The sequence below is a fragment of the Salmo salar genome, chromosome ssa24 (genome assembly GCF_905237065.1).
Source record: "Salmo salar chromosome ssa24, Ssal_v3.1, whole genome shotgun sequence".
In the NCBI taxonomy this organism is placed as follows: domain Eukaryota; kingdom Metazoa; phylum Chordata; class Actinopteri; order Salmoniformes; family Salmonidae; genus Salmo; species Salmo salar.
Window position 1 is genome coordinate 5,119,202 of NC_059465.1, and position 18,689 is coordinate 5,137,890.

General features: G+C 43.1%; 1 protein-coding gene across 1 annotated transcript in view; it reads left to right on the forward strand.

The window, feature by feature from the left end:
- The window catches only part of ipo11 (importin 11), a 252,986-nt gene that overhangs the window by 72,542 nt on the left and 161,755 nt on the right, over positions 1–18,689 (forward strand). Inside the window, exons 8-15 of the mRNA XM_014171158.2 lie at positions 2,219–2,267; positions 4,150–4,220; positions 4,670–4,862; positions 5,414–5,566; positions 5,766–5,809; positions 9,549–9,639; positions 10,216–10,263; positions 11,236–11,341. Coding sequence (XP_014026633.1) covers positions 2,219–2,267; positions 4,150–4,220; positions 4,670–4,862; positions 5,414–5,566; positions 5,766–5,809; positions 9,549–9,639; positions 10,216–10,263; positions 11,236–11,341 — 755 coding nt within the window. The remainder of the gene's footprint in view (positions 1–2,218; positions 2,268–4,149; positions 4,221–4,669; positions 4,863–5,413; positions 5,567–5,765; positions 5,810–9,548; positions 9,640–10,215; positions 10,264–11,235; positions 11,342–18,689) is intronic.

The following is an 18,689-nucleotide window of genomic DNA, read 5'->3' on the forward strand; positions in this document are numbered from 1 at the left end:
TTCTTCCTTCTTTTCACTCTGTCAAAAGGGTTAGTATTTTGGAGTAACTACAATGTTGTTGATCCATCCTCAGTTTTCTCCTAAAACAGCCATTAAACTCTGTCACCATTGGCCTCATGGTGAAATCCCTGAGCGGTCTCCTTCCTCTCCAGCAACTGAGTTAGGAAAGACACCTCTATCTTTGTAGTGACTGGGTGTATTGATACACCATCCAAAGTGTAATAACGTCACCATGCTCAAAGGGATATTCAAAGTGCTTTTACGTTTTTTTTATCCATCTGCCGATAGGTGCCCTTCTTTGCGAGGGATTTTTAAACGTCCTTGTTCTTTGTGGTTGAATCATGTACTGAGTGTCTTCTGCCTGGCCATTCTACCATAAAGGCCTGACTAGTGGAATGCTGCAGAGATGGTTGTCCTTCTGGAATGTTCTCCCATCTCCACAGATAAACTCTAGAGCTCTGTCAGAGTGACCATCGGGTTATTGGTCACCTCCCAGACCAAGGCCCTTCTCCCCCGATTGCTCAGTTTGGTCAGGCGGCCAGCTCTAGTAGGAGTCTTGCTGGTTCCAAACTTCCATTTAAGATTGATGAAGGCCACTGTATTCTTGGGGACTTTCAATACTGCAAAAATGTTTTGTTACCCAATTCCTTCGACCTCATGGCTTGGTTTTTGCTCTGACATGCACTGTCAACTGTGGGACCTTAATGAAGACAAGTGTTTGCCTTTCTAAATCATGCCCAATCAATTGAATTTAGCACTGACTCCAAATTGTAGAAACATTTCAAGGATGATCAATGGATACAGGATGCACCTGAGCTCAGTTTGGAGTCTCATAGCAAAGTCCACGAATACTTATGTAAATAAGCTTTTACTGTTTTAAAAAAATGATATTACAATTTCAAACATTTAAAAAAAAAAAAAAGTTTTTGCTATGGGGTATTGTGTGTAGATTGCTGAGTATTTGTAAAAAAAAAAATGGATCCATTTTAGATGAAGGCTGTAACGTAACAAAATGTGGAGAAATCCAGGAGTCTGAATACTTTCCGAAGGCACTATATATCCTGGGTATTTATCAAATCCTGCCCTGAGAGACTACATCCCGGTTTTACACAGCTCTTTCTTTCTCTGCCTTGCTTTCTCTCCCTCTGTAGTTTGTTGTTACCTGCTCACACAGCCTAAGGCCTGGTAATAATGTGACTGGTTTTGTAGGAAGTCATCCGTCCCTCCTAGGCAAAGTGAAGGAAAACGTTCTTTCTGCCCCAAAGTTACAGTAGCTCTCCCGCGTACTGCCGAATATATTTGCAAATAAATCTTATTGGTGACAGTTAGATAACAAAGGGGACCCACCATAGCACTTTGCCTTGTGTAATTGAGTTTCCGTTGTGACACTGTAGCTGGAGGCAGGTCAGGCTGAAAAGCCTATAGATGGGACTGGATAGGGGAAGAGTTTACAACGCTGTGAAAAAGGTCCTGCTAGCTATACTAGCTCATTTCCACATTGATCGCTTACGAACTGCTTTTTCTACCTGTCTGTATATGTACTTGTCTTTGTTTTGATTGTTTTATGTATGCACAGAGCAGCAACCTGCGTGTCCCCATGGGGATAAGAGTCATTATCTTAACTGAGCTAACTTTAGGTTGTTACTATTGTGTAGCCGTATAGTGTATCATCCCTGTGTTTGGATTTGGTACCTTTAGTTAAATTCCGTACTGAAGCTCTGAGGTCCTCTGCCGTAGGCTATTAAAGGATTAACGGTGTCATTAAATACAGGATAAAAGTTGGGTGAAAAAACACATTCACGTAATTCCTTTACGTTGATAACTTTTTGCAAGTCCAATCAGTTTTCCACGTCGATTCAATGTCATCACGTTACAATTTATTTTTATGTTGAAATCGTGTGGAATCAATGTTGACTCAACCAGTTTGTGCCCAGTGAGAAGGCTCCGTGTTTTCCCGTTTGGGCAGATTATGAACTGTCAGTGACATGTCGCACAGGCTTGCCAGGCACACTGAGTCAGTGTGCCTGGCAAGCCTGTGAGTGTGTCTGTAACGTGTATGATGACTCATGTGTTCAGTTGTGTGACTGCCTCTCCTAATTATGTGATAAAACAGTGATGCGACCACCAAGATGCCACCGAGATTGAACAAACCCTGTACCCCTTCTCATTCTTCTCGCTTCCCTCCTCTGCCCCTCTTTTCCCCCCTCTCTCTCACCAGGGCTTCCTCAATGCAGTTTTTGAGAGACTCAAACAGTTCCTAGAATGCAGTAAGTATCCTGAAAATGTTTTCCTAAATATTTATTAACTTTGTAATTATACAATGATCTAATGACACACACACACACCACACACCCAGCACCCAGCACCCACCCACACACCACACACATAGGGGTTAGTCTCAGTGCTTCAGATTGTGTGTTAGAAATGTAATTACTCGTATCTGTCCCTATTATCACACATAATATGTCCTTATTGCGGAGGGTCAGGGGAGGTCGGTCGAGGTGTATTGGAGCCCGTTGTTATTTTGGGCTGTCCGACAGCGGAAGCTCTTAGGCGCTCTGAGCCAGGAGAAATATCAGTCTCCCTGCAAGATAAGGGGCGGATAAAGAAGCATGTCCATTGAGTTGCCCATCCTCTATATTCTCTCTCCTTTTCCTGTGCATGATCCTTCCGCTGAGGTCAGCTGTCTGGATATTCCATGTTATTACAGGTGTCACTGTCTGCGGAAGGATGTGTTTTTAGGTATGGGAACAGGTAGCCTCGTAATTACCAGACTGATTACCGCTGCACTATCAGTCTGGAAGGGATTCCGTTGAAGTTGTTTGGGCAGATTGTTTTGGGGAAAGCCTAACTCGAAAGCGATTGGATCACCTTCAACCAATCAGAAAACAGAAGCCGCAGCACTGCATTTTTTGGAAGTAAAACTTGCACTTGCCTGTCGTTCAAGAGAAAGGCATATCGAACACCAGGACAATAGACTTAGGTAATGTGAGCCAAAAGAAGCTTAATATTATCGATGTCAACGTGAGACTAACAGCAATATAGTAGCCTAACATCAGCCAGGGTATATCTAATGAATTTGCGCCTAATGATTTTGCCAAACCGTAGCGATGGATATTATGCTACTGCATAGAATTCAATACAGAGATTGTCTTGATACAGTAACCTCAGACTGTCATGTAAAGCTTTATATTTAGCTATCACCACCTAAGTATGACTTTACATGTGTTTTCCTGTAGTCTCCTGCCTGTCAGCAACTAAACCACCGACATAGTTCAACAGAGGAAGCTGATTGGTCTGACGCAATGGTGATAGAAAAGGCCGGGCTCAGGCCTTCGCAACCTTAACAGACTGATATTGAGGGATCAGCGGCTTTGCGAGGCTAGGGAACAGGACCGTTGCTTCCTGTTCTTGATGATGTCATCAGGAACGGTGATGAGGAAGTAAACCTCCCTGGGGATTTTTTTTTTATTGGCCACAGCTTATTGTTTTTTATAGATTCATTTTGATCGGCCGAGGGAGTTATTCCTGACACGGCACTGTCTTTATTAGTCTACTTTATTATATTAGAGAAACAAAGGCCCTGTTCTCCCAGGTGGCTGTTTCATTCACTCTCCCAGAGTGTATTGTAGTTATAAAGTGAAGCCAGGGCCTCATGTCTTGTATGTACCGTTCGTCACCGCACATGAAATTTCCTCCCAGGAAATAAGTCAATTGAATTGAATACACTAGAGGAATTAAAATATCCATCCATAGTGAAGTGCATTATGATTTCACTGCCTTCATTCCCTTCTCCCTTCAACTCGAGCTCTGTTATGATTGTATTACACAGAAAAGATCAGTGGATACCTAACAATTTCCTCTCCGTCTTCTCCTCCCCTCCCTGGTTTTATTGGCAGCCGGGCAGGGAGATGGACTCCGATGTCTGGCATTGATGATCAGTCGGGGGGGGGAAAGTAATTGACATCAGAGTAACATCTTCGTGGGTAGCCCCTTGTTGAAAGTGATGCACGTAATGTTGGCGAGAGATGAAAACTTGTCATATTTTGTATTGCTGTTTTATAGCGTTGTCATATGGCTTGTTGTTGTTTTTATACTGTCGTCATAACGTACTGTTGCTCATATTTGTTTTGGTTTCATTTCTTCCAGGTCGGCAGGTAGGCCCAGAAAACCCATGTCGAGAGAAGCTTGAGAAGACTATCATACTGTACACTAAAGTGGTGAGTCAAACTGATCAGTCGACAACCGTGTTGGCCTATGTGTTGTTACAAATCTACACATGGTGAATGCACCAATTTGTAAGTCGCTCTGGATAAAAGCGTCTGCTAAATGACGTAAATGTACACTAGTTTCGTTTCTCAGTAGTCTTGCTTGCATACCAGGTACTGTTGACAGAGGCTGATATCCCAGCGCCAAGTGCTTCAACTTCATTTGTCTTACTTTCTCTATTTTTCTACATTCTCTCTATATTTGTTGTTATTTCCCCTTATTGAATTTTTTTTTGCTTTTCCTTCTCCTTTTCTGACGTTCTCTCCTTAGCCATCTTCTTTTCTACCTTACTCTCTTGTTTAATATTTTCTCTATCTTCTCTGAATCTCATGTTTTTCCTTAACCATCTCTCTCTCTCTCTCTCTCTCTCTCTCTCTCTCTCTCTCTCTCTCTCTTGTAGTTGTTAGATTTCCTGGAGGTCCACCCGTGTGCGTTCATCCCACTGATCCAGCGCTCTCTGGAATTTGCTGTCAGCTACGTGTTCACGCCGGCCGGTGAGGGCCTCGTCTTCGAACGCTTCACCGTCCAGTGCATGAACCTCATCAAAACCATCGTCAAGAACGAGGCCTACAAACCCTGCAAGAACATCGAGGGTAGGTGGAGGGTGGGGGCTAGGGCTGTCATGGTGATGGAATTTTGGATGACGGTTATTGGTTATCCAAATGACGCAGTCATTGTAATAATCATTCATCTTTATTACTGTTTTTATCCAGTTATGGCTGTTATTTTATTTTCACGACGGTCTTCATCCATAAGTTTGTGACACGGTTATGTAATTGTGCCAGCCCTAGTGGGGGAAGGGAGGGGAGAGAATAAAGGAGTAGAGGGAGGGAGGGAGCGAGGAGCGAGAGCAAGATGAAAATTAGGGAGAGGAAATAGAATAGAAAGAGACAGCGGGAGAAATCAACATGGCGTTGCATCGTTAATACAGCCAACCACAAATAACTGCATTTCCTTGGCAGGCAGGCATATTGCAAGCATCATTAATGTACCATTATAATAATATAATGGGTTAGGAGGAGCCACAGTGGAGTTTAGTTTCTCTCTGAGCTGTCGAGACTTAGTTGTCGATGGTTGTGGTTAGTTTTGAATAGTGTGTGTGTGTGTGTAAGTTCTAACATACTCTCTGGGTCGCCCTTCTCAGACAGTAAGCCGGAGAGTCTGGAGGCCCACAAGATCAAGACGGCCTTCTTCACACACCCCACCCTCACGGAGATCGGACGCCGTCTCGTCTCCCACTACTTTCTGTTGACCGAGGAAGAGCTGGCCATGTGGGAGGAGGACCCTGAGGGCTTCGGTACGCTCACAAATGCATACGGCTACTGATGTGTTTCCCTGTCGCTTTGCCAGCTTTTCTCTCCTCACGTTAACTCTGCTAATGTGTCCATCTGAATCTCCACACCATACTGGAGTATACACACACACACACACACACACACACACACACACACACACCCCCTCCTTATCTCATTGTTGCTCTGTTTTTGTATTCTCAGCTGTTGAAGAAACAGGGGGTGACTCCTGGAAATACAGTCTACGGGTGAGTGAATGACACACACACATGCACACACGCATAGATGCCAGTGCACAGAGACAAGACTGACTGACTTGCTCAGCGCAGGCAAGCCGTTGAAGCAGCCATGCTCTCATTAACAGCTTTGCTGATTTTGATTTCAACAATGTATTCAGTCACACTGAAGCTGATTTATTTCCCCTCCATTTCATCATATCCCTCTCCTCCTGTATTGTTTTTGGAGTCCTTGACTGGGGTGCAACAAGATACCACAGCACAGCCACATACAACCGGGAACCAGAAAAATCCTATAGATTTGTGAGACAGAAAGTGTGATAGAATAAGGATGTAGAGGTGAGATAGTCTTTCTACCCGTGGCCAGTGATGTAAGGTCTTTAGTAAAATAACAACCACACACACTATTACAAGCACACAAGAGCAACAATATTCTCCTTACCAGAGGGAAGAATGAGAGTGGGCTTTCAGCTGAACTGTCATACAAGAAAAGGAAGACAAGTATTTCAGGTGTCTTAAGCAAAATAAACTGTGCGGTCCCCTACAACACAGTAATAAAGTGTCTTATTGCAGTGCTGGTCAGTCAAACTATCAATTAGACTTATACTAGCTGAGCAATTAACCAACATTTCTGTTATTTTTCGTTATTTAAGCAACTCATTGACCGACGTACTGTAGGTTCAATTGTTTAATTCCATTTATTTTTCAATGAACTGCACACATTGAGCAGTTCTCTACAGATAAATCCGGTCAAGCCCGAACTATGCGATGTTGTAGGGTAGTTTCCAAACGGCCAATATTCTACATAGTTTAGCACACAAAACGTGGTAATTAAGTACAATGACCGTAATCCATTACGCATGCAATTGTCCGGTCTGTGTGTTTGTTTTATGCCTGCTACATTGTTAGTGTATGGTAGACACGGAGAGCGAGAGACAGAAGAGTGCATGATTGAGAGGAAACGAGAACAGTTGCTTCGAGGTATCTCTTGCTAAAACAGGGTTTCTGAAAATGTGGCACCGGAAATTTGACCATCAGCATTTGAATTTACCGGACATTTGACAAATTTGAGAGAGATGCATTTGGTGCGTAACCTGAAATCCCATTTAGATTATGGTAATGCACCTTAACAGGATATACAAGTCGAGGATGCAACGATGTGTGCGGTCCTTCTTACTGAATTCTGGTCGAGGATGCAACGATGTGTGCGGTCCTTCTTACTGAATTCTGGTCGAGGATGCAACGATGTGTGCGGTCCTTCCTACCGAATTCTGGTGTGCGCTTGTTAGAATATCTGTCCACATTTACTTTTCCTCAGCCAACGAGTAACGAACAGCAGAATTACTACACTATGTTAATCTACTATCCCCCATAGTAGAAAAGTAGACTTATTCTATTGGTCAGCTTGTCGAGTAATAAATGGCCTACTCCACACAGACTCTGGGACAGTTGTGGGACGACGGATCACAAATTCATACAACCAGTAGGCCAAGGCTACATAAAAAAAATGTAAGCAACGAGTCTGATGCAATAGATCAGAACGTTTAGCTTAAAATGATGATAAACTATTATTTCTTCACATTTTAAGTGCAACAATGCACACACGGCAGTAGGCTACGCGCGAATGTTCGTTCCATAATGCAATTAGCGGGGAAAACACTGTTGTCAAAAGGGCACCATACATGCAAGCTGTTTCATTTGACAGAGGTGAAAATATCCATTAGACATTTAGAAAGAGGGGAGATCTAATATGAAACAACTTGCATGGGTTGCTAATATGACTAGGATTTTGCCTTTGGCTACTGGACAATGAAAGAATGTTGCTATAAAATAATTGCCTCCACGGATATGGCCTGATTTTTTTTCTAGGCTACTTTGAAGTGAGGTACGACATGCTTCTTAATATGAATTAAAATGGTCAGGTTTCAAATAATTATGTTTTCAAAATGCATACTGCCTCCAGCACATTGCAAAGTGGTGTTTGACGCGCTGATGAAGCCTACCTTCTGTTGCTTATATATGCATTTGCTGTTTGAGATGCTTCAGCAGTAGCTCTCGCACTGTCTGACAGATTTTCCGCTCAAAAGCTCTATCTGTACGCTGTACTCGTGTGATAAATAAGATACATAGCAAATATACTATACAAGCACCAATTTAATTCCACAAAATTATGCAAATTAACATAGACTGATAAGCATGACAAGTATTTCCATCAACTGTTATTTCCATCAATTAATAGGCTAAAAAGCATTAATGGAGACACCGCCTAATGGAGACCCTGACCTGAAAATACATGATCTAAGTGAGTGATGGATGGTATTCAGCATTCATAAAATAACTACTAAAATAGTTTTGGTTAGACAGCATATATTTTGTCATCTCTATTGAGATGATGACTTGGAATGAAATAATAGTCATCAAATTAAACTAATGTAATTTACACATGGAAATATTTTATTCAAGTAATGTAAATAAATGATGGTTAATAAGTGCTAAGCAGCAATGGGCAGTCACTACCATCATAGGACATTGTTTTGTTCTGTGTTACAGCATTTAATGTTTAATACATTTTTTTTTTATCAAAACCATCTCAAAAACCACTAATCACTCAGCACTACTCTCACCCAAAAACAGACCATGGTTAGAAAAAGGCAAGGTCTGCACTCATAGTATTGAGCTGATACAAGGAAATGTATTTGACATACTATTTATATTGCCTATAGTTAGGACCAGTGGGTAGCATGGCACAGGGGGGATGTTTTAGTGACGTCTCTGTCTGACTGTCTGATTCTCAATGAATTGGGTTACGCTTTGTTTTGGTTTTGGCTGCTGCCTGTATCATCTCCTTACTGCTATCAGACTCCTCCCTCCCTCTCCCTCACTACCTTGCTTCTTCTTCTCCATCTCTTTTTCTCTTATATTCCGTCTGTCTCAGTTAAGCCCAGCTTTTCTTACTTCCATGGCGCTCTGGTTTAGGATCAAAACTTATTTTGAAGTACACCAGTGTAGTCGACCGCTGATGAGGTAACAGTGGATGATGTAATTGGTGCCCACAACTTTTACATTAATTTGTCTCGCTGAGGATATCCGCACTGTCCGGTTTACGCCCAATCACAACGGTGCCAAATCTGCTACCACCACTCCCCCTGCTTGGCTTTCAACTACACAGACACTGATGACTAGGTCCACGTGTTTGTTTTGCAAACTCAGGGCCTTGCATATAAATAAACTAATCTTGACATGCATGCCCCAGTCCCCACTAAAGCATGCTGAGTGCCTGCTGGGAGGAAAATAGATCTGCCTTCCCCAGTACAGTGGGTGATGTGTCCTTGGTGTCGCCTTCCCTCTGCCCTCTCCACCGTGGTCCTCTAATGAGCTGTTTGTCAGTACGGCTTTATTATCAATGGTCTGTCATGGGCAGCAAGACTTAACACCTAGTTATTGATTTCCACTGGTGTTGATCATGTCAGGGTTGTTTCCCCCTGTGGGAGTGGAACATGTTTGATGGGTGGGTTGTGTTTGTGGCATGATCTAATAAAGCTTGACAGGTGTTGTATAGGTGATGACTATCCTTTAACCCTGTGAGTGACACCTGGCTATTGCTGTCAGTGAGGAGTCTCATGCGATGCATTCCACGTGGCTCCCCTGCTCATTGATTTAGTGCCAGTAGAACTGATGGAGAGGGACTGGATCTGATGGAGAGGGAGTGTGTGTTTGTGTTGTTTTTACTTATTCCCCCCTCTTTCACCAGCCTTGTACAGAAGTGTTGTTCTTGGACATATTCCACAACTACAGTCAGACACTGACACCAGTGCTGCTGGAGATGGTGCTGAATCTACAAGGTACGTCTCTCATTGTATTGTCCTCTTAAGACAATCATTTCTCATCTTTATGACACCCTGTTTAAATAAAGGTAAAATAAAAACATGTTTCACAAAATGCAGCCGGATTCCTTTCTAACCTGGCCTTGTCCAACCACAGCCTTGGTTGTAGAGGTGTCCACTTAAATGGCTCAGAACATGTGCTGTACAGCACAACCATTCAAGAATCTTTAGGAACACATTCGTTAGATTACCATATGAGATTCCCCCTGTGACACAGACCTGTGGTAAGTTATTCGTTTCCAGAGTGAGTTGTCAGTGCACACAAACACAGGACAATTACAGGGTGTCTTTAGGCCAGTGTTCTCCTCTGACAGAGTTATATTATAGAGGACTGTCAGAGTGAGGAGAAATTAGATAACACTAGATGGGGAAAATTCAATTTTAGCTGAGAGCCAAATATTGATTGTGGGAAGCCACTCAGGCTCCAGCAACAGGGTTGTAAGTGAGAGGGGACAGAGGATTCCATAATTTTCCATGTTCAGCTTATTATCGTTTGTGTGTAGGTTTAACTTGGTGTTCTGTGTGTGATTGCAGGACCAAGCAATGTGGAGGATCCTGTTCAGCTTCTGATGAAGGATGCAGGTGGGTAATCATGAGTCCTTGTGGTCTCACTGCAGTAAGGTCAGAGGTCACGACTCTCTGCAAGGTCCGAAGTACCTCTGTTCCTTAAGTCTGAAGCACAGACATCCAGATGAGAAATGGCGGTTTCAAGTGCCTGGTAGCTCTGACATCACAGGATTTTGACGGACGTTCTCATATACCGTAAATCTCACTGGATCCTTAGTAGATCTCATTCAGGGTTAGAAAATAAGATAAAAGAGGAACATTTCCTGGGGATATTTTTCGTCACTGGGACTTAACTGTAAGTCTAGATGGTGTTTTGGAACACAGAATATCTAGATGAGTCATACCGGTATACAGGAGGACACACTGACGTTCCTGTTCTCTACCTCCAATGATTTACTCCCAAGAGAGACTAAAAACCCCTATTACTCTCCTCTCTCTACCTTATTTTTGACCCTGTACCCTGTCTTCCTCGCCCCATCCCTCTCTAGTTTGACCACTCCTTAAACAAACTATAACTCCCTCTCTGGGTCTCATTTCATAGAAAGACTGTCCTTGTCCTGATGTTGCTTCCAGTATGTGTCCTCCCTCTGTGGTTGTTTGTGCACCACAGGTTCTCCCAGCCCTGTTAATGACATCGTTTGTCCAACACACCAGCACTGTGTTGTCATCTGCTGTCCACATGGTTTACAGTTGACTATTTCTCACGCTATAAAATCCACATCTAGTGTCAGTGGGCTCTTCAGTGTAGTTCCTCAAATGGCCTTTATGGATGGGAATAGTAATACAACGCCGCTGCATCATAGTTTCTGTTTTGTTCCTTATGCCTCACGTTTTCTTAAATTATAAAATGACAAAACCCCAAATTTACAGCTCAGACTATTAGATATCCGATGGCAAGAAAATAGAACTAGATGGCATCTTTCAGTCGTAACAGTATTTCATTGTTGAAAATGTTTTTTTCATTTGTGTGTCCCTATTTGTCCACAGTGTACAATGCAGTGGGGCTGGCGGCATACGAGCTGTTTGACAACATTGATTTTGACCAGTGGTTCAACAATCAGCTTCTGGGCGAGCTACAAGTGAGCCACCACAGGTATGTCATAGGTGTCATAATGATGCATTATTAACAGTGATGGATTGCATTTGTATAGGTGTAATGCTTTTCCAAGAACTTGGAAGTGCTTTCAGTAGGGCGTGACAACTCTCCTGTTACCCAATCCGTGAATTGGTTTCCTCTATTGCCACCCAATGACAGTTGGAGTTACTGTTGACTCAATTGAGCTTCATTTATTTAACCTCCATCCACTGTTTCTCCATCAATCAATGCAAATCACTCCTTTAGCCAAAAAGGACTGTCACTTGGTTAGTAGTTGGTGTCACTACAAACATCCAGACTCAGGCTGTGATGACTCAGCTAAAAGAAGAGTGAGGGAGAGACAGTGTTTGAAGGAGATGAGGAGGAGGAGGAGAGGGTAAAGGTGGAATGTGTGATCTCATGTAGTACAAAGGAACCCTCTCGACACTTGTGGTCAAACACACAAAGGAAGTGATGTCCCAACGACGGTGTGATGTCACAGTGCAGGTGTGGTGATGTCACAATGGGGCTTTAATGGGGGTGTTCTTTCCATGGAATGAAAATTGCTCGAGCCTCTCTCAGCCTCTCGGACACATCAAAGCACACAGACTTACTTTAGTTAAAGTAGCACCATCTGGCCTTATCATGTATCTGTGGTGGGTGAGCTGCTGCTCTTCAAAGAGAGAGAGTAATTTTAGTCTCTTCAGAGAATAAAGTCAGGTTGATATACAGTATGTGCTCTGATACACTTTTCAACATCGGCTTTTTTTGATCAGTTTCTTTTTTTGCTTGTAGTGAATCAGAGTGAGAGTCTGGGAGATTGTTGAGATGGTAGATATTTGGAACCGTTTGAAAAGCGAAGCACAAATATTGCTTGTGGATAGATTGCTTGTGGATATAAGCGTTTGAACATTGATAATTTCCTGGATTGTCCTTGAATGGAATTTCTCCTGTCAGTCGCTGTGAGCTACTGCTGCTTCTGACATCACGTGGCTTTGACGGTTCTTACAGTTCTGAGGACGCACAACCTGATTGTTTTATTTTCGAGTTAATTTTCTCTCACATAGGATGCGTTTTACATGTAAAAGGCATTTTAATATCAGAGTATTTAGCCTGCCGGTCAGCCCTGACAACGGTATGGTATTTTTCCCACTTCAAATAGCAATTAGCCTATAGGCACGCACCAACGCAGGGTCCACAAGACCTGACACAGATCAATGCGAAACACTCACTAGAAAGCATCCTCTTTCACTGTTGCTATTAGCCTAGTCTACTGTTATCCAAAAACTACAGATATAGTACCCTGAAAACAACTGCACACTGTCTGCTGTTGTGGCATGTTGCATCATTCTGATTGGTTAAGAGAGTAGAGCAATTATAATTTTTGAATATTCGAGTATAAATTTATGATTATTATTTATAGTGAAATAATATCAAATGTCCATCCCAAACAGTTACCAAGGAACAGTGCCTTCAGAAAGTATTCATACCCTTCAAATTATTCCACATTTGGTTGTTACAGCCTGAATTCAAAATGGATTAAATAAAACAAATTCTCACTCGTCTACACACACTACCCCATAATTGGAGGTGTACCTGTGGATGTATTTCAAGGCCTACCTTCAAATTCAGCGCCTCTTTGCTTGACACCATGGGGAAAATCAAAGGAAATCAGCCAAGACCTCAGAAAAACAATTGTACACCTCCACAAGTCTGGTTCATCCTTGGGAGCAATTTCCAAACGCCTGAAAGTATCACGTTGATCTGTACAAACAATAGTACGCAAGTATAAACACCATGGGACCACGCAGCCGTCATACTGCTCAGGAAGGAGACGCGTTCTGTCTCCTAGAGATGAACGTACTTTGGTGCGAAAAGTGCAAATCAATCCCAGAACAACAGCAAAGGACCTTGTGAAGATGCTGGAGGAAAAAGGTACAAAAGTATCTATATCCACAGTAAAACAAGTTCTATATCGACATTACCTGAAAGGCCGCTCAGCAAGGAAGAAGCCACTGCTCCAAAATCGCCATAAAAAAGCCAGACTACGGTTTGCAACTGCACATGGGGACAAAGATTGTACTTTTTGGAGAAATGTCCTCTGGTCTGATGAAACAAAAATAGAACTGTTTGGCCATAATGACCATTGTTATGTTTGGAGGAAAAAGGGGTAGACTTGCAAGCCGAAGAACACCATCCTAAACATGAAGCACGGGGGTGGCAGCATCCTGTTGTGGGGGTGCTTTGCTGCAGGAGGGACTGGTGCACTTCACAAAATAGATGGCATCATGAGGCAGAAAAATTATGTGGATATATTGAAGCAACATCTCAAGACATCAGTCAGGAAGTTAAAGCTTGGTCGCAAATGGGTCTTCCAAATGGACGATGACCCCAAGCGTACTTCCAAAGTTGTGGCAAAATGGCTTAAGGACAACGAAGTCAAGGTATTGGAGTGGCCATCACAAAGCCCTGACCTCAATCCTGTAGAAAATGTGTGGGCAGAACTGAAAAAGCGTGTGCGAGCAAGGAGGCCTAGAAACCTGACTCAGTTATGCCAGCTCTGTCAGGAGGAATGGGCCAAAATTCACAAGTGGTGATCCTAACTGACCTACGACAGGGAACTTTTACTAGGATTAAATGTCAGGAATTGTGAAAAACTGAGTTGAAATGTATTTGGCTAAGGTGTATGTTAACTTCTGACTTCAGCTGTACATTTTACATATAACACTTTACAATTTACATACATGGTACTTTTATATACAGCAATCACAACAATAATACATTACCAAACATAAGCTCTTTAATTCCACCCCTGAATACTTACTGACTCAAGACATTTCTGTTTTTTTTATTTTATTAATTTGTTCAAATTTCTAAAAACATAATTCCACATTATGGGGTATTGTGTGTGTGTGTGTGTGTGTGTGTGTGTGTGTGTGTGTGTAGGCCGGTGACACAGAATCTCAATTTAATCAATTTTACATTCAGGCTTTAACACAACAAAATGTGGAGAAAGTCAAGGGGTGTGAATACTTTCCGAAAGCACTGTGTATGGTTGGTTAGATAACAAGCTGACCTTTAAAGTTCATATGGATAATCTTGTGAGGAAGCAAAAAACGACTAAAGCTAAAGCTACTTCCCCAGGGCCTTTACGGAGTTAAGACTTTCTTCTCCTATTGTGCACCAGAGGCATGGAATAGTCTACAATCTATGCTTCACCTAGATGTATTAGTGCCTCTCAGTGAGGTTAAAACTCTGATGCAAGGCTATTCAGGAGGAGTGTACATGTTTCCTCTAGGCTGGATCGTGTTGTTGTGCTGATTGTGTGTTTTATGTTTTGTGATGTTGTATTGATTGCTACTGCCTTCCAGGTCTCCCTTGTAAACGAGACTGTCTCTCATTGGGCTTTTCCTGGTTATGTTTAGGACTATCATAGAAAGAATGAACCAGCTACATTTCCTAATGTTTTTCTTGAAGTTAATCTAGCATTTTACCAGAGGAAAAATAGGCTGGCTTAAAATTAGAATAAGAAGCATTTTAGTTCTATGTTTACAAAATGCAGCAAGATTATTATTATTATTATTATTTATTTTTCCTGTGTGAAATCAGAATTCTGTGTTTTGACACGACCCCTAAGTGTAACTTGCTATCTAAGTGGCTGAGTTAATAAGGTGATGGGGCATCGTAATGTGTTAGCGTTCTGCTGTGTTTGAGAAGTCAAAGCCCTTTGGATTAGTTATTTGTACAGCTGCCACTGCTATCTTGATTTCCTAGTTTTTTTCCCTCCTCTCTGTTCTCTCAGTATGCTCCTCCCCCCTCTTTGCGGAGCATGGCAGGCCCGTTGTCCTAGCGACAACAGACTCCACAACAGACACAGCTTGTAGACATGCTGCTGGAGAGCCAGTACTGTTCTTCCTTCAGACAAGCATGCCTCAAAACTTTGTTCATTTGCACAATGTCTCTCGTTCATATTCGCTTGTAAATGTCTAAACTCACCAAACATGACATTCGGTAGTTCCTGTCTATAGATGTGTAACTTTATGAGCTGGATTGACTTATTTTATTTTTCATTTATTTTCATTTGCGCTCGTTAGCATATTTCATTGAAATGTTCTATTACTTGTGCAAATTTTGTTAGCATTCTCTTAATAGACACCCAATGGGCTTTTTAAAAATTGTCTCCCCCTTGTGTACTAAGCTGGTAAAACCGTAAATCCCGGGGTGAGGGAAGGACGGTATGACGATATGAAACTCTGGATACCGCCCAACCCTAGTACTGTTCCGTTTTAGTGGTTTAACATGCAAGTCTGGATCTCAACCGATATAGTTAGGATGCAACCTAAATGGAACTCAATCTTTTATAGATCATTCTGCCACCACAGCACTATATAAGGATTAGGGTGCCATTTCGGATGCATCCTTAGTGTGTATAGCTGAATTGTTTGCTGGTGTTTGTTAATCCGTGTGGGTATTTGTATGGTGAAAAGCAGAGCCAGAGAATTATGGAAGAAGGCATTTGGAATCGAGCCGTTCATTATCTACCATCCGTACTGGGCGGAAGTATACAGACGTAAGAAGGTAAAAAAAAAGAGAAATGCGGGACCGCGAGATGGATAAGAGAGAGAGAGAGACCGATAGAGAGACAGATACTGAGACTGATCCAGCCAGGGCAGTTGCTAAAAGGCATCTGCTGCTTTCTCTGCTGACCTTCTTGTGTGGACACTGTCAGACAGGCAGTGGTTTGGTACGGTCAAGGACAACCGTGTGCACGCGTCTGCCTCAACCTTGCTGTTGGCATTTCCCCCTGCCCGTGCTGCTCGGCCCTCTGGGTAATGGCTGATGGTAGTGGATGGATAAGACTGCATTGTGTTGTAGTAAAGGCCACCACATGTGGCATACCAGTGTTTGGAGGGAGGGAGGGAGGGAGGGAGGGAGGGGAATGATGCTGCAGAGTGATTAGACAGATCACCGTGTTCTTAAAGGGCACCACATGTGGCCCACCTGCACCCTTCACCTACCAGCCTGCTCTTAATACCCACTGGGAGGGGTGAGGGAGGGAGAAAGCAAGAGCCCTTTTCTATTCTCTGTTGAATTGAATACATTCCAGATCTGTGTCTGTTCCTACAGATAGTTTACGATGCGTTAGCAGAGTGCTAAAAGGCCTTTGAGAGAGGCAGTTGGTTTTTATCAGACTGTGGTAGTCAGTGCTCACATGATGTGCCTGCCTGCACGGGTTCACGTTAGGATTTGTGCTTATATAAAGGACTCTAGTGCCAACTCTCTGTTCTCCAGGGCCAGTGTTCTGATGTTCCTGTAGTTTACAATGCATTAGGCGTGCGCTAATCGGCCTTGGAGCCAGTGGCGGGTCTGGTACTCTGAAACTGGCTGCGGTGGTGTATGGTCAGATGCAGGAAGAGGACTCCTCTGTAGTGAGCCATGAAGAGCAGGCCCAGACCCTCCCTCTGACCTAAAGACTCACACATAGCCCTTCTCTCTTTCTCCCTCATCTCTGGGCCAGCGGAAAGGAAATTAAACAGAGTTTTTTATTAGAGGTCATTAAAGGTACTACATAGGGACATTAAAAATGCAGACGGATGAGTATGGATTAATGAGCATTTGAATTGAGCATTAAGTGATGTTCTGACCTGGAGATATAGGTGTGTAAACTCCATGTCACTGAGAGAGAATTAGCTTTGTCTGTTTTATGCCAATGCTTGTCTTGACACCAACCTGAACGACAGAAAAATATTGTTCATGCCTTTTTTTATTTATTGTGTTCTACTTGGTATTCTGCTGTAAAGCTCTTTGACACTGTCTGCCTTCATAAATGTTTATGATTTAAGGTGAGTCAGTGTGTGATCGATGACTTGTCTGTCTCCACAGTGACACACAGTTTAAATATGAGTAGGTGCATCTGACAGTGACTGTATCGAGTGTGAAATCACATTTACATAAGTATTCAGACCCATTTCTCAGTACTTTGTTGAAGCACCTTTTTGGCAGCGATTACATTTACATTACATTTAAGTCATTTAGCAGACGCTCTTATCCAGAGCGACTTACAAAATGGTGCATTCACCTTATGATATCCAGTGGAACAACCACTTTACAATAGTGCATCTAAATATTTTAGGGGGGGGGGGGTTAGAAGGATTACTTTATCCTATCCTAGGTATTCCTTAAAGAGGTGGGGTTTCAGGTGTCTCCGGAAGGTGGTGATTGACTCCGCTGTCCTGGCGTCGTGAGGGAGCTTGTTCCACCATTGGGGTGCCAGAGCAGCGAACAGTTTTGACTGGGCTGAGCGGGAACTGTGCTTCCTCAGAGGTAGGGGGGCCAGCAGGCCAGTGGTGGATGAACGATTACAGCCCCTGAGTCTTCTTGGGTATGATGCTACAAGCTTGGCACACCTGTATTTGCAGAGTTTCTCCCACTCTTCTCTGCAGATTCTCTCAAGCTCTGTCAGGTTGGATGGGGAGCATCGCTGCACAGCTATTTTCAGGTCTCTCCAGAGATGTTTGATCGAGTTCAAGTCCGGGCTCTGGCTGGGCCCCTCAGGGACATTCAGAGACTTGTCCCCAAGCCACTCCTGCGTTGTCTTGGCTGTGTGCTTAGGGTCGTTGTCCTGTTGGAAGATGAACCTTCGCCCCAGTCTGAGGTCCTGAGCATTATGGAACAGGTTTTCGTCAAGGATCTCTCTGTACTTTGCTCTGTTTATTTTTCCCTCGAATCTGACTCGTCTCCCAGTCCCTGCCGCTGAAAAACATCCCATAGCCTGAGGCTAACACCACCATGGTGCCAACCTGGATGGTGCCAGGTATTCTCCAGATGTGACGCTTGGCATTCAGGCCATCTTGGTTTTATCAGACCAGAGAATCTTGTTTCTCATGGTCTTGAGAGTCCTTCAAGTGCCTTTTAGCAAACTCCAAGCGGGCTGTCATGTGGCTTCCGTCTGGCCACTCTAAATCAAATCAAATGTATTTATATAGCCCTTCTTACATCAGCTGATATCTCAGTGCTGTACAGAAACCCAGCCTAAACCCCCAAACAGCAAGTAATGCAGGTGTAGAAGCACGGTGGCTAGGAAAAACTCCCTAGAAAGGCCAAAACCTAGGAAGAAACCTAGAGAGGAACTAGGCTATGAGGGGTGGCCAGTCCTCTTCTGGCTGTGCCGGGTGGAGATTATAACAGAACATGGCCAAGATGTTCATATGTTCATAAATGACCAGCATGGTCAAATAATAATAATCACAGTAGTTGTTGAGGGTGCAACAAGTCAGTAACACAAGAGTAAGTGTCAGTTGGCTTTTCATAGCCGATCATTGAGAGTATCTCTACTGCTCCTGCTGTCTCTAGCGAGTTGAAAACA